Source organism: Mastacembelus armatus, chromosome 9, assembly GCF_900324485.2.
Source record: "Mastacembelus armatus chromosome 9, fMasArm1.2, whole genome shotgun sequence".
NCBI classification, from domain to species: Eukaryota; Metazoa; Chordata; class Actinopteri; order Synbranchiformes; family Mastacembelidae; genus Mastacembelus; species Mastacembelus armatus.
This window is the reverse complement of record NC_046641.1, coordinates 3,761,057-3,775,798: the sequence shown is the minus strand read 5'-3', so window position 1 is coordinate 3,775,798 and position 14,742 is coordinate 3,761,057. Positions and strand designations below refer to the sequence as shown.

The window sequence follows — 14,742 nt, the reverse complement described above, 5'->3', positions numbered from 1 at the left end:
GTGGAGCTTCCAGGTCTCATGTTGAATAATTTAGAATGATTGGACTGCACACTTATGCAACAGCACTCAGTATATTGACGGGTAATTTGAATGCAGCTATTATCCATCCATCCATCCATCTTCTATACCCGCTTTTCCTGTTCAGGGTCACGGGGATCCGCTGGAGCCTATCCCAGCTCTCTCTCGGGTGGAAGGCAGGGGTACACCCTAGACAGGTCACCAGTCTGTCGCAGGGCCACATATAGACACACAAAGACAGACAACCTCACACACTCACACTCACTCCTACGGGCAATTTTAGAGTCACCAATCAACCTGACATGCATGTTTTTGGACTGTGGGAGGAAACCGGAGTACCCGGAGTAAACCCACGCAAGCACAGGGAGAACATGCAAACTCCACACAGAAAGGCCGGGATGCGAACCCACGACCTTCTTGCTGTGAGGCAACAGTGCTAACCACTCAGCCACCATGTGCAGCTATTATGACTGACAGAATAAAAAAGAGATATGTGAGATAGATACTGTAGATACAATGATATAAAGACATAGATACAATCCATATAAATTAAAAAACATGAAATCACTCATTTACAAAAGTATTCAGCCTCTTTGGCAGCAGTTACAGCTTTGAGCTCTCCATCCAGATTGGGTGGGACGCACTTGTGAGCTGGGCTTCGACTGGTCCCCTCAGGGGAGTCAGTGAGTTCTTTGCACCTACTTTTTGTCCTGACATGCAGTGTGAACTGTGGGACCTGATATCCACAGATGTGTGTCTTCCCAAACTATGTCCAATCACTTTTCCAGTCCGGTTCTAGACACATCTCAAAGAGAATTAAAGCAAACAGGATGAACCTGACCACTGTTAGAAGTCTCACACTGTGAGGAAGTTTTTGATTATTCATACATTTACAAATGTTGTGAAAACAGATGATTTCAGATTGTCAGTATGGGATACTTAGTAATGGATTGATCAGTGTTATGTAAACATTATATATTTCAAATTAAACCTACAACAAAATATATTGTGCAAAAAGCAAAGGGGTCTGACTATTTCCAGAAGCCACTGTACCTATAGCAGAGCTCAGGGTTGACATGAATTGAGAATGGCAGCACATGCAGATTGATCGAAAGCTCTAGTGTTTGCAGTTACAGCAGATTAATCCCTGCTAAGGAGCTCAGTGCAGCACCTCAGTCTACATCAAAACAAGTACACTGTATTCATAATGCCATTGTTGTATTGAATGCAGTGGTGTTCCTGCTCATTTGCCCACTCTTTGTAGCCACACTAGAAAAAATAACATGGTTTGTCAGTCCAACCATATAGAATGATTGATAATCATATTTCCTACATGGTCTGACTAACGAGCAACTAACTGTACGTAACTCTTATGTTACGTGGATGAACCTGCTTTCCACCACGAGCAGCATTACGTCATGCTGCCCCTGCCCGTCTGAGGGATTTACAGTATAAGCACCTGTAGACCATTATAACAACTTAAGGGTTGTAAGCAGAGGCATCACAGTGCTGTCAGCTGCCAGGTAGGCTGGCAGTGTGTACCAGGGCTACATTTCAGGAAGCCCCAGAGCTGTGTACACACAGGCTGACAAACTCATACAGGTGCTTTGATAACCCTGTCAGCAGTGAGTTTATGGCCACACTCACACTTGTCTGTTTTGTTTCCCCTCTCGGGAGAAGGTACGTTCTGCTGCCCGGCCCTCTCTGGGTGATTTTAACCAAGGACTGTGCGGGACTGGTCAGATGCCATAGATTCCTGCAAAAGCAAGCACTTAGTGTAATTAAACTGCATTTAATTTAATTTAAACCTGGGTGTGGGAATCCATACAGATATTCCCTGACCATGTTCTGTATTGTGTTTGGAGGAGATCATACTGTATCTTGTGGTTTTTGTGACTCAGTGAAATTCATGAGATCTAATTGACAGCATCGATCCAGATCTCATGATTCAGTGCATTGGGCAGATAGAGGGAGACCTGCTGGCTAATGAAATAAATGAGGTCAGCCACAGTGTTTGCTCTGCCTCTCATTTTATACTTTTTCTCCCTCTCTCTGTCTTTCTTGCTTTGTTCTTCTCTCTCTGCCTCGATTCATTTCTAAGCAGTGGGCTGTGGCTAAATAATGTTAACTGTTTACAGCTCTCAGTGAATGGAGGGAATGTAAAACTACTCTAAGGAAACCCTGCAGTAGTGAGGCCGCTGGAGGCCTGCTATTTTCATCCCAGCCCTCCCTGTCTCTCATAATGTTTAACTCTTTAACTGGAGCACCATGAGCTAAATCGGTCTCTATGTGGTCTCCTGTCCAAAGCTATGGACATGTTCCACTGCCCGTCGAGTGATTCTAAACTTCATATTGTGCTATTGTGCATTTTGTGCTTCGAGTCACAGGTCAAAGCGTGTTGACTGAACAACAAACTTATCTACTGAGGACCAGGCTCCTAACTGACATAGCAAACACATCCACAGTGCCTGGATTAAAACACAAACAAAAGCAGATAAAACGTTCAACCAGTTTGTGGCTGCCATTATTATATTAAGCAAAAAATAAAACAGTCAGAGTATTTCCATCTATCCATCTGTTATCTATGCTGCTTAAAGGATTGCAGGGGGGCTAGAACTAATCCCAGATAATATTGGCGGAAAGGTGGGGTACACCCTGGACAGATCGGCAGTCTGTCCTGTGACAAAGAAATGAAAATATTTCTGTGTGATTACATATATCAATTTTAGACTAAGACATAAATAATCATAACAGCAAAATATTTCCATACACTGCCATGTATTTAACATTTTTAGCATGTATTTGCTAAATTAATATATATATATATATATATATAATTTTTATTTAAGCTTTTATGTATGTATGTATGTACTCATTATTAAATGTAGATGTGTAGAAATAATCAACTTTATTTATTTCTCGATTCTTATCAATATTTTGGTTTTATCATTTAAAGTATTTTGTTATTACATATTCTAGCTTTTATTTATTTATTTATTTTTTGCATTTTCTTATATATGTATACATTCATTTACCTAGATACTTTTTTATATACTTTTATATATTTCTAAAGTAAACCCCTCAACTAAGGATTACATTTAAACGAACAGTGCACCAGCGTCCCAAAAGCTTGGGAGTCACTTCAGTTGGCTGCAGTGGGCTGACCTTGAGAAGGCAGGGCACACCACAGGAAGTGATGTGTATCATGGGGTAAGATGCAGCGCTGAGGGGATTAGGGTATAATCCAGGCTAATAGCCTGCCATATGCATTCATTCAGGAACCAAAACATACTCTGCTTAATTAATAACAGCAGGTAACTTAAATCTAAAATGTGATCTCTGACACATATACCCCCTGTGGTTATTCCTCTTTGTGTCTGTGTGTGTACGCTTACTCACATTTTGGGGACCAATCATATAAAGGTTTGAATTCTAAAGTGAAAACGTGATTTACAGAGAGTGTTGTTAGGGTTAGGTTAAGTTTAGGGTTAGCATTATGCGTTAATGGTTATCGTAACCCTCCTGGAAATGAAAAGGAATGCATGTGTGCATGTTTGAAAGATTAGGCCTATTGGTCTGTGCTGGTCTGTATGGGTGTTGAGTGTGAGAACAGTCAATCTTCTCAGGCCTAATCCGATCAGAGTGAACCAGCAGGAAGGGACCCTTTCTCTAATTACATTACCACACATGCTCAGGGACGTCTGGGGATACACTGTAACCAGCATGCAGGTGTTTGCATGCTTTATGGCCATAGTCAGTTTTATTTCTAGTGTTTGGCCCCAGAGTGTGATTAGGGACAGACTGAGTCCACGTTCAGTTTCACTTCTTTACAACCTCCAGCACCACCAATACAACTTCTCCCTGAGCATCTGTCCAGCCTTTAGTTTTGTTCACATCTTGTCACGTCTGCCTCCCATCAGCCAAATGTTTGCTCTCAGGCTCAGCTCTCTGATTGGAACCTATTGTCAGTCTGAGGATTTGTTATGCAACTGTTTGAACGTGGGGTTGCCCATCCTCCATAAGTCGACACAAGGCAGCGCTCTGTGAAATTAACTAAGGAAAACACCAGAAACACTGAGACCACAAGTCACAGCTCCACCAATCCTACTTCTCTCTGGTTGCTATGACAACCAGAGTGACATGCAAATTGAAACTCCATGTGTTGTTACCATGGGAATGTGTTCTACTGAATGGCACAAGGATACAGGTGGTTTGATGGTAGGTCGTGCCATCAGTGACCTGTGATTCACAGATAGTCATATCTGCTAGATCATCTTTCACAGACACAGACAACAACTGGTGTCTACTTTTAAAGTTTCTGCACACCTCCTCCTCCTCCTCCTGTTAAATGAATATACAGTATTAGTTCAGATAGAGTAGATGTCAGGGCAAAAAGGGAGTGTGTTTTCCTGCTGAGCCCTACTTTGTTGTCCTGGATTCTGTCACAGAAGTCTGATTTGCCCCTGTTTGTCCTGCTGTGCTAATAATGCTTTATCTAGGATATCTGTGGAATTTGTGTAAGTGACTATCTGCAAATCAAACAGTGTGTAGTCAACTCTGTGATTTTTTGACAAGATCTCAATCTGTCAGTTTGTGAGGCCACTGGGTCAGATGTTACGTTAAAACACTGTGACCTGCCGCTGCACTGGCCTCCAATGACCACACATCTGTCAGCCACTTGACAAGGACAGTGCCATGCAGCGCTCATAGAAACCCACATCTGGCTCAGAGACATTAACTCACAGTAATATAGCAAAGCGACTTAAGGGCTGAGGCACACTGTAGTCTCATTATTTGATGCTTTCATTTTTTTTTTTTCGGGTAATACTGTAAAAATCAGAGTAGTCAGTGCTTCGAGGGTGTTAGTTACTGTTTGAAGTGGAAGCAGGAACTAAAACAGTGACCCCCTGGCAGCTAATCTTTACCAGAGTCCCCCAGAAGCAGAACATAACCGGCGCTACCTAAAGTCAACTGAAATGAATTAATGTATCTACAGAGCTGTTAAGCCTCCTTGAGTCTCTCGATGAGCTTCCTGAGAAGATGCAGCAATGTACAGTGCCACCTAGAGGCTGTAATTCATATTAATGCAATAAGTCATCTTTAATTAAATTCAGCACACAGCAATTAAAAAACAAAAAACAAAACAAACAAAAAATAGAATTTGAATTAACACTTCATTTCTTAACCTTTTTTATGACGTATTATGTTCAGTCTCCTCAGTGTGCTGTAAAAAGTGAGGCTTTTATGATTTTGTTGTTGCCATGGCAGTGATGATATTGTGAACAGTAGCTTCCTGAGTGCAGCACTATGCTAATGAAGCCCAGGCAGGCTCTGTGTGGCCTGATCCCACCTGTCCAATAAGCTCAACTGATGCACTCAGTCTGCTGCTGCATCTACACTGCACAATACTGAGCAGTGGCCTATTTAATGCTTAAAAAAAAAAGCCATGACAAAGGAACAGAGAGGACCTGCACCATTTACATGAACTTGGGACTGATTTACAAGCAACACTATGTCAGTAACACTGACTATATTGTGAACATCAGTGTGTTTATTCATGTAGTGTGTGTGTGCTTGCTACATGACTCCAGTGAGTCACGTCAGTATCTTAGTGCGGGAACACAGACTAAAGAGCTGCTCTGCAGTCTTTCTAATTTAACTAAGCAGTAAATGCAACACTTCAACAATGTGCTGCTGCGGCAACATTTTTGAGACCAATAATTAAAGAGGAACTCCACTGATTTTGCACATCAAAGTTTGTTTACAAAGGTCTACTTCATGTGTGAAAACAAGTGTGTGAAGACTTGTACCTCAAAATGCAGCTGTTTGAAATCTAATATATTTCCTCAAGTGATATCAATTGATTGTGATGGACTGGTGACTTGTCCAGGGTGTACCCCTGCCTTTCACCCAAGGAGAGCTGGGATAGGCTCCAGCAGATCCCCGTGACCCTGAATACTTATAAGCAGGTATAGATGATGGATGGATGGATGCATGGATGGATATCACTTGAGTCAGGGTCATTTGGGTCTGAATACATAACTGAAGTTTGCGTATTCTGATTGCTGCTGACCATGAGGCTGAATTGGTGGAATACTCTTACATTTAAATCAAAGATTGACCTAGTTACTGTTCTGTTTTGAATCCAGGCTGCAGAGGTGGAGAGGCAGCTGTCCACTCAGGTCCATTCATTACGGGACGACTTCAGGGAGAAAAGTATGTCTACAAGCCAGCACATGACACGACTAGAGACTCTTCAGGCTGAGGTGAGCCACTATTAGTACCATTTTTACATTACAAAGAACTTCATGCTAATTTCAGTTCACTGAATTGTACTTTTCCAAAGGCAAACATCTTTAGCAGTCATCCACCAATAGTTAAACAAAACTCAAGAAGAGCAGAACAGAAAATTACAGATGTACAAATGTCATTATTGGTAGAAATCCCACAAGATGTAACACCCAGAAGAAATAATACACAATTCCTAAAGAGTCAAACTCACTGTTGTTGAATTCAGTATGCTATACTCTAGGGTTTGCGACGTAGTAGGTAATGTGAGTAACATTGATGTTATTGTGTTGCTGATATCCATTGGTTAATTCTGTAGCATTATGATTTGTCTACATTTGTACTACTGCTTCAAAGGCATTTCATTCGTTTTATCAAAAAATGTAAAGCAAGAAAAACACACCTCAGCATGAGAGACGTTTGTTGTTTCCTGCCTTTGGATCCATTCCACTCTCTCAGTCTGGGCCTAACAATGGCATCTTTAACGAAGCTGACTCATGAAAATTCAGTATTCAGTTATCCTGCAGTTACCACCTGTGGACGCAATGACACAAAGTTACAAACTCTCACTTTTAGAGCATGGTATTCACCTTTCACCTGTCATACTACTGGTACTGTAGTACTGTATATTCCATTAGGATACTTTCCCTTAAAATTGATCTTTTCCTCTCTTTCTTTCTGTAATCTGTATATGTATCTGTTTTCGCACAAATTCCTCCATCCCTCAACTTCCTTCTCTTTTGGTTGGAGCAGCAAGGGCTAGAAGTGAGTGGTCACTGAATGCTGTCTATCAGCCAGACTGCATGCTGCATGTTTTGTCTTGTAAAATAAAGAAACAAGGATTGCACTATTATAATCCTTACAATTGCTTTTACTCAGTCTAATCATCAAATGAACTGATGAAAGTGTATAATAAGCCATATTGTCAAATGTCAGTTGTACTATTGTTGGTTATGAACCCCTTGGGCTCAGCATCACCATAGCATCTTACATTGTATGTCTTGTAATGTTAAAGGAAGTCAGATTGTATGCTATCACAAATAATCTATATATAAATGCAAAATCTATTTCCACATTATTGTGGCAATCCCTGTTTCGTGAGATTGCACATTTAAAACATGCTTGGTATTCAGAGCATGAGATGTGGTGTGAAGTCAGTCATGTCCATGTATGATATCAGCCAGACATAAACAAAAGCACATTTAGAGCATAAAAACAGATGAGATTTCCCCATAGCTTCTCTTTAAAGACAGGTAGAAAATACCCAGACTGCAGAGGCTGCAGTATATTTGGGAGAAAAGACTACTGCTCTATATTTAGCTGAGATACTGCAATGTCTGGGTGCTCCCACTTTTCTAATGTTTTGCCTTTACGTGACATGTGCTGATGACTAAGAGCTTTTTGCCCTACTTTTGTAAAAACAGAGACTATAGTAGCACAAAAATATCCAGAACCTGGCAATGTAGATGTTTATATGGTAGAGAAAACATCTGATCCACATGTAAGCTATGCTGTGAAGTAGGTTATCAAATGTAGGTCAAAAGCAGGAGGAGTGCTACAGATGAACAAGAACTGCTGTTTGTTTAATAGAAAAAGCTGCTCAGGCAGCTTAAAAAACAGTTCATGGCATGAGGAATTGTTGTGTAGTGCCAGCCTTCAGCAGAAGGCCGTTACATGGGCATGGTCAGGACTAAGCTGATATCAATCTTTGGGGCGACGCTAACATATCACCAAGACATTCCTGAAGACGAGGGTGGCAGCTAATGCCTACGCCTGTGCTAGGCAACAAACATTCTTTAGACCAGTGGGAGGGCTTTTTAATTTTGTGTTAGAGTGCAGCTCGTCCCAGTCAGAAAAACAAAATCTAGGCTTTAATAAGGTACATAGCTGCCCATCTGTCTGCTGTCTGCCTTCTCCACTTACTGCCTATTTCTCTGGAGCAGTAACTAAGCAGTGCTATTTGCCATGCTAGATTAAGATGCTGTCGGAAAGAAAGATGGAGCTGGAGCGCCGGGTACACGCCATGCTGGAGGAGAACGAGCTGCTGCAGACCACAGTGGATGACCTCAGAGAGAGGACCCTGGTGTTGGAGAAGCAGTGCTATGAAAAGGACCTACAGGTACAGAGACAGGAAAGGACTATTAGAACTTGAAGGGTAGCTACTACCTCTGTAGATATTGTGAGTATATTGCCTTCTACAAAGGCTTTTGAGTTTACCCCACAACAATTTACTCTTGAAACAGTCATCAGTCTTGTCAGACCTCAGTAAATATTCTTACTGGGCATTATTAAATCCCAGTTATGCTATGTTATGTCCAGTTGCGTCAGAGCCAGCTGGAGCTCCAGGAGGTTCAGGTGTCCCACAGGCAGCTGACTGCTCGGCTGGAGCAGCTGACAGAGGAGCACAGCCTTCAAAGCCTCACCCCCCACCCATCCAGCCTGCTGTGTGAGATAGAGCAGAGTATGGAGCAGGAGGAACAGGAACAGGAGAGGGAGCAGGTAGTTCTGTAGGATTTGTGTTTTATTGACTTCAGTCTTCATTCTACTGGGAGTACCAGGTGGTTGGATCACTAATATGTAATGTGACACGTGTGTTTAGCTGCGTCTCCAGCTATGGGAGGCCTACTGTGAGGTCCGCTCGCTTTGCTCCCATCTGCGAGGAAACGACATCACAGACTCAGCATTATCCACTGACTCTTCCATGGACGAGTCCTCTGAGACGTCCTCAGCCAAGGATGTACCTACAGGAAGTCTACACACCAGTCTGCTGGAGTTACGGAGGTTAACACAGAATCTGCTGGATGGCAACGAGTCCACGGTAATGAGCCACACACATTATAAAAAGTCATCGCTGGCAAAACTTTAAAAGAGTGCCAAAGACGGATCCTGTGGCTCCTACTGTCTCTGCTGTACTGTTACTCTGTCTGCTGTCTATGGATATGTTTCATTATGTTAATCTTTACACCAAGATAAACTGTGATGATTACATTTTGCTCTTCAGCTGACATGCTATTTGTAATTATGCACAAACTGCCCTCCAGGAATCTTAAATAAATATAAGTTTACAGTCGCATACTGGCTCCCTTCTAGAAAATGAACACTATAGAACCCACAAAATAAAGTGCTATCATAGTTATGCCTCCTCTCATAACACTAGTGATGTTGCATAGTTGAAAGAAATTATGACTTATTGCTAACTTAATTAGACCGGCAAGATGTGGACCCCCTGTGGACCCTTTTTTAGACAGCCTTGAAAATGAACGTTGGACAGCCAAAGTACATTTACAGTGAGTGTGTGTGTGGTGCGTTGAAAGGGCTCACGGCGCAGTGATGAGGAGGCTTTGGAGGAGCAGGTGAGGAAGCTGGGAGAAGAGCTGAGAGAAGTCAGAGCGCTGTATGAGGCGGAGCAGGACAAGACACACAGCCATGAAGAGGAGCTGCGGCAGCTGCACAATCAGGTCCTGACTTCTGAATTTTCCGAATTATTTCTCCTGTGAATCCTGCAGATATTAAGATGTTGTATCTTGGATTGGTAACAGAAAAGTCTGTACTAAGAAGTGATCGATACTTCTGTAGAACTGGTTGCCTGCACAAAACAATAACTAAAAACTAGTTTAAAATGGATAACCCAGTCTTAACCAGTGTCTTGACATAGTAAGGGACATATATGAATGCAATGGAAAAACTGACATTATCCCTGAGGAACAAGGGTAAAAGCAGAAACAGATCACCTTCTATGCAAATTGTTAGAACAGTTATATCTCATTTTGGATGGTTAAGGACAATATTGATGGTTAGCAAAAGAGATCTATACCCTGCTTAGTTGTTACACTTTTTTAAATTAGCCATTCTTTTTTAATATACTTAAAATGGCATGAATAAAAGTGACAAAAAGATTAGGTGAGGTAACATTTGAAGGCAGAAGTCTTCACACTGAGGCTGTGCTGCTAATCATGTGAACAGGAAAGTGTCAGACAGCTCTCATTATGTTAAGATCACCTCCAGTCTGTCTAAGCAGAATTACAGTGCTCATGTCTAAGAATAACAGTCAGACACTCATGTGCTGCAGATGTGGTTCTCATCAGTTTGTTTGGCAGTGTGAATGTGATGAATATCAGTACCCCACTGTGTAACTTTAAACCCTTGAAGAATTCTTATTTGAGACCTGTTTCTCACGGATCTGTTTTGTTCTCCTATATGACCAACAGATGGCGCTACTCTCTGTAGAGATGTGCTCCCTGCGGGAGGAGAACAAGCGGATAAGGACGATGGCTGAAGTCAGAGAACCCAGCGAACAGCTCCAAAGTGCCATCAGAGATAGAGATGACGCCATAGCCAAGTAGGATCAATAATAATAATTATAATAATACTTAAAAATAATAATACATCAGTGTCACCAGTAATTAAAGTATATACAATAGTATGATGGTATAAAATACACTCAATGTCAAATAAATCCCCAGGCAGGAGAAAATTCTTGCAGGACACCTCTGCTTTGTCTGTGTTTTGCAGGAAGAAAGCAGTGGAGATGGAGCTGGCAAAGTGTAAAATAGACATTATGTCTCTGAATAGCCAGCTCCTGGACGCCATCCAGCAGAAACTCAACCTGTCACAGCAGCTGGAGGCCTGGCAGGTGGGTCAAAAGTCATAAACAATACAGAGTTTTACTCCAATATAGTCCTTTTGTAGCATTTTAGAACAGCTTTTTAAAGGTTGTTACAAAAATGTTTGTCTATTTTCTGAATGACTTTTGTTCATCCACCTGTAGATTAAACTAGAAAGCAGACTTTTATATAATGGATACACAGCAAAATGACTAAGTGCTAGAATAGTTTGTCCATTTCCTTCCTGTGTCAGTTTTTTTGAGAGGGTCCAGGCTGCAGACAAGATAGCAGGTTGCACCCAAGATTTTGGAGGTGTCAATATCAGCCTAAGGTTGTCAACTTTATCCTGAAATAGGGTTACAGTTTGACTTAACATTAACCCTAACCCCTAATCCTGACCATAAACCTGCCAAGGTTAACAACTTCTGACTAATATTGCCAAGTCCCTGCCTCCATTCGCTATTTTGTCTGCAAACAGGTGCTCTTAGTCAATTTTAATACACACATTTAACTTCTGATGGTGTATGACAGATGCTAGTCTGTGATGGGTCAGTGAGAAACATATGACATATGTGGCGTGTGTGATCCCTCCCTCCCTCCTCTGTCTCATCCTTAACTAGCAGCTCTTTCCTCTCTATTCTCCCTGCCCACAGTTTGCCTCCTCAGGGCTCTTTACTGTTTGGCTCTTGTGGTTTCTGATCTAGTGGCCTTTCTCAGCTTCCGTACCACCCTTTCTCCCCTGTGGTACCCCCCCTCCTGCCTTAGAGGTGAGCCTCAACTGCGCCATCTCGCCATTTCACCCTGCAATAATCCGACTACTCCATGCTGAGCCATTGCATGTCATGCTTAATTGACTCAGAAGAAACACCCATCCCAGTTCCCTCTCTATCTGAATACATTGACCATCACAGAGAACTATCCAAACCCATCACGCTGCTGCTCTCATCTCTTCATACACCTGTACTAAAGGAATGTTTTAGGAGATTGTGCAGATAGAGTTGGAAACATGGACGCCTGTGTCCCCACTAACATAAGTGTGTCTTTAGTGTTTTATTTGAGGCAAAGGCCTGAATATAGCAGGGCTTGTTTCTACATGTAAGGAAAACATACCTGACTAGTTGAGTAGCTACTCAGGTCGAACATGTGTGAGAAGCAGAGAAAACATAGGGTCACTTAGGAAATAACAGAATGGACTTAAGCTCTATAAAGTGCACATAATTTAATATACATTTCCAAACATTATAAGGTATGGTGTACATTAATCACGTCATTACTCATCAAGTCATCATCAGTGTCACCTGCACTGCCATCTGTGTTAATGTATCATGGCGCCATCTCGTGGTCAAATTAAAATACATCAATCCAGCCAAAAACACAAACCAAAAATCTCCAGTATTACAAACTGTAGTGATGTCTTCCAAGTCAGGTTATTTCCATACACACACACACACACACACACACACACACCTAATTAGGCTCTCATAAGGTATTCATAGCACCTAAAAAAAATAATACATCTTCAAATTTTTTTGGTATAGATCACATTTAAATTTATTCAAATTTTTTATCTTCGCACATGCAAACATTTTGAGCACTGGCTCTGTTTGTCAGGACCACACAGACATAGACATAGGCCACATATGTATTACTGTGGAATCACCAGGCAGGACACCTCTGGAACATGGAGAACTTCCAGTCACTCTTCCCGCTCACATTTAGCAGCAGTAAACACCACAGACTGCCCCTAACTTCACACACAGAAGACGAAGAACAAGTGAATAACAGCAATCGCCCACAGGTGCCCCTTGTTTTTTAATCACCATTTCACTCAACTCAACTACAGGCCCAGCACGACTTCTGGTGCCCAAACATCAGTTCCACCACTAACAACAACAAACATTGTGACATACCATCCACTACAAGTATTCTGTTCACCGTGGTGGTAATAATAGAGCTCAGCCGTCACAGATGACTAATGGGACAGGAAAAACATACTGCTCCACACATTGTTTCACACTTTGCATTTTCTTTTGAATTAGCCTACTAAGTAACCCCACATTACTTCTAGTCCATAACTTTATAATTTATTACATTTATTACTTTGCAGTTGTGAATTAATCTGAGAGAAAACTGTAAATTTAACTAGCAAAGACATAGACCTATTCATTAAATAGTTACTGCTTCATTTTTATGGGTCAGGAGTTTCACTCACGTATGTCTCTTCTTATACAGTAGAATGCAACCTCTGGTAATTCAGAGCAACTGATGGGTGGGGTTGAGGGTGAAAGGTGATTGTGGTATATCAATAATCAATATCTAACAGATAAATTGATTGGAGTCCAATCTTCCCAAAACTTCCTGTCACAGCCAACTATACACCCTCTCTGTGGGCCCCTTCTCCCTCCCACTCATTCACCTTTCTGTCTTTGGCTTAGGATGATATGCACAGAGTGATTGACCAGCAGTTGATGGACAAGCACCAGGACGAGTGGCGCGACGCGCCCTCCTCCATGTCAGCGTCATCAAGGGCCCACAGCTCATCCCCCCGACGAGCTCACCGCTTCTCTGACCGGGATAAGAGACTTTTCTCTTTTTTCAAAAAGAAATGAGCCCTACAGAACTGAACCACAGCATAGCAGACAAGGCAACAGACAAGGAGGGAGTGACGTTACAGTACAGGGGTAACAACACATCCAAAGAACGGCAGTGGCACACACTAAGGAATAGGGGTGGGGGGGGGGGGGTATCATTTTGCACTTTATCAGTCCCATTACTCTTCTCCTTACTGATTAAATGGTGAGTGCTGACAGTGAGAGATAGATAGAACAGGACTTCCCCAGAGGCTTTGGTTTCAGCCCCTAAATAGAAAGATATCGATCTTACAGAAGACGAACAGGGTCATAAAGTTTACTTCCAAAGAGGAAGGTTTCCTTGTAGTGCCTACAACTATCTCTACTAGTCCACTGCCAACTTTGTAGAGAGGAAACACCATGTACAAACTCTTATTGTATGCATCCAAATTATCAGGCCAAGCAGTCTGGGGAAAGGCATGGATCAATGGGACACAGCAGGACCATGGGAAAAGATCATAGCAGGATGACGACCAGAGCAATGATGCTGAAGCCTACCCATGTGATCTCTCAGGTTTATTCACTCTCCAGAGCCACAGAAGATATTAAACTGGTTTTAGGGTCCCCTATGACTAGTAATATTGAATCAAATTGGATTTGCCTTTAAAATTATACTACATTTAATCCCCTGAAGTAAAGACACATAAAACCATGGTTAGGTTTCATGTATCACACTGAGGTGAGATTCTTAGTGAAAATATAAAAACCTTTTTATTTGGCCCTGTCTCAGTCTCCACCTCAGTGGTGGCCTCCAGTAGGTCTGACATCTGAATAAACCTTTGGGTGGCTGAAGTTACTGACGCAGACTGTCCAGGTGATTTGTTCTTCTACAGTTCATGTTATATTTAATATTTAAAACATTAATCCTTCCTCAAAGACAAAGACACTGTACAGTGTTGTCCTCATGGTGACAGTCATCTCCTCAGCTGACCAAATTTTTATAATGTTTACATCAGCTTGAGGTGGAGGAAGAACTATGTAAAATGATAATCAGCTCAGTCATTCCTGCTCATCAATAAACTGTTAGCTTTCATATCATTTAAAGCTGTGTGTGTGCAAAGAACTTCACAAAACTTCCTCTTCAGTGGTCAATATCTGAGCTGATTTGGTTCAGCACTAATAGAAAAAGGTCTACCTCCATTCGCATTGCTTCTGTACTTCATAGGCACTTTGATTTCTTAGCTGTCGGGCTTCCGTTTTAG

General features: G+C 41.8%; 1 protein-coding gene across 1 annotated transcript in view; it reads left to right on the top strand.

The window, feature by feature from the left end:
* bicdl1 (BICD family like cargo adaptor 1) overlaps nucleotides 1–13,617 on the top strand; it is a 15,692-nt gene extending 2,075 nt beyond the window's left edge. Inside the window, exons 3-10 of the mRNA XM_033325351.1 lie at nucleotides 6,168–6,284; nucleotides 8,279–8,425; nucleotides 8,626–8,805; nucleotides 8,906–9,124; nucleotides 9,621–9,764; nucleotides 10,515–10,645; nucleotides 10,819–10,939; nucleotides 13,346–13,617. Coding sequence (XP_033181242.1) covers nucleotides 6,168–6,284; nucleotides 8,279–8,425; nucleotides 8,626–8,805; nucleotides 8,906–9,124; nucleotides 9,621–9,764; nucleotides 10,515–10,645; nucleotides 10,819–10,939; nucleotides 13,346–13,519 — 1,233 coding nt within the window. The 3' untranslated portion in view covers nucleotides 13,520–13,617. The remainder of the gene's footprint in view (nucleotides 1–6,167; nucleotides 6,285–8,278; nucleotides 8,426–8,625; nucleotides 8,806–8,905; nucleotides 9,125–9,620; nucleotides 9,765–10,514; nucleotides 10,646–10,818; nucleotides 10,940–13,345) is intronic.
* The last annotated feature ends 1,125 nt before the right edge of the window (nucleotides 13,618–14,742 follow it).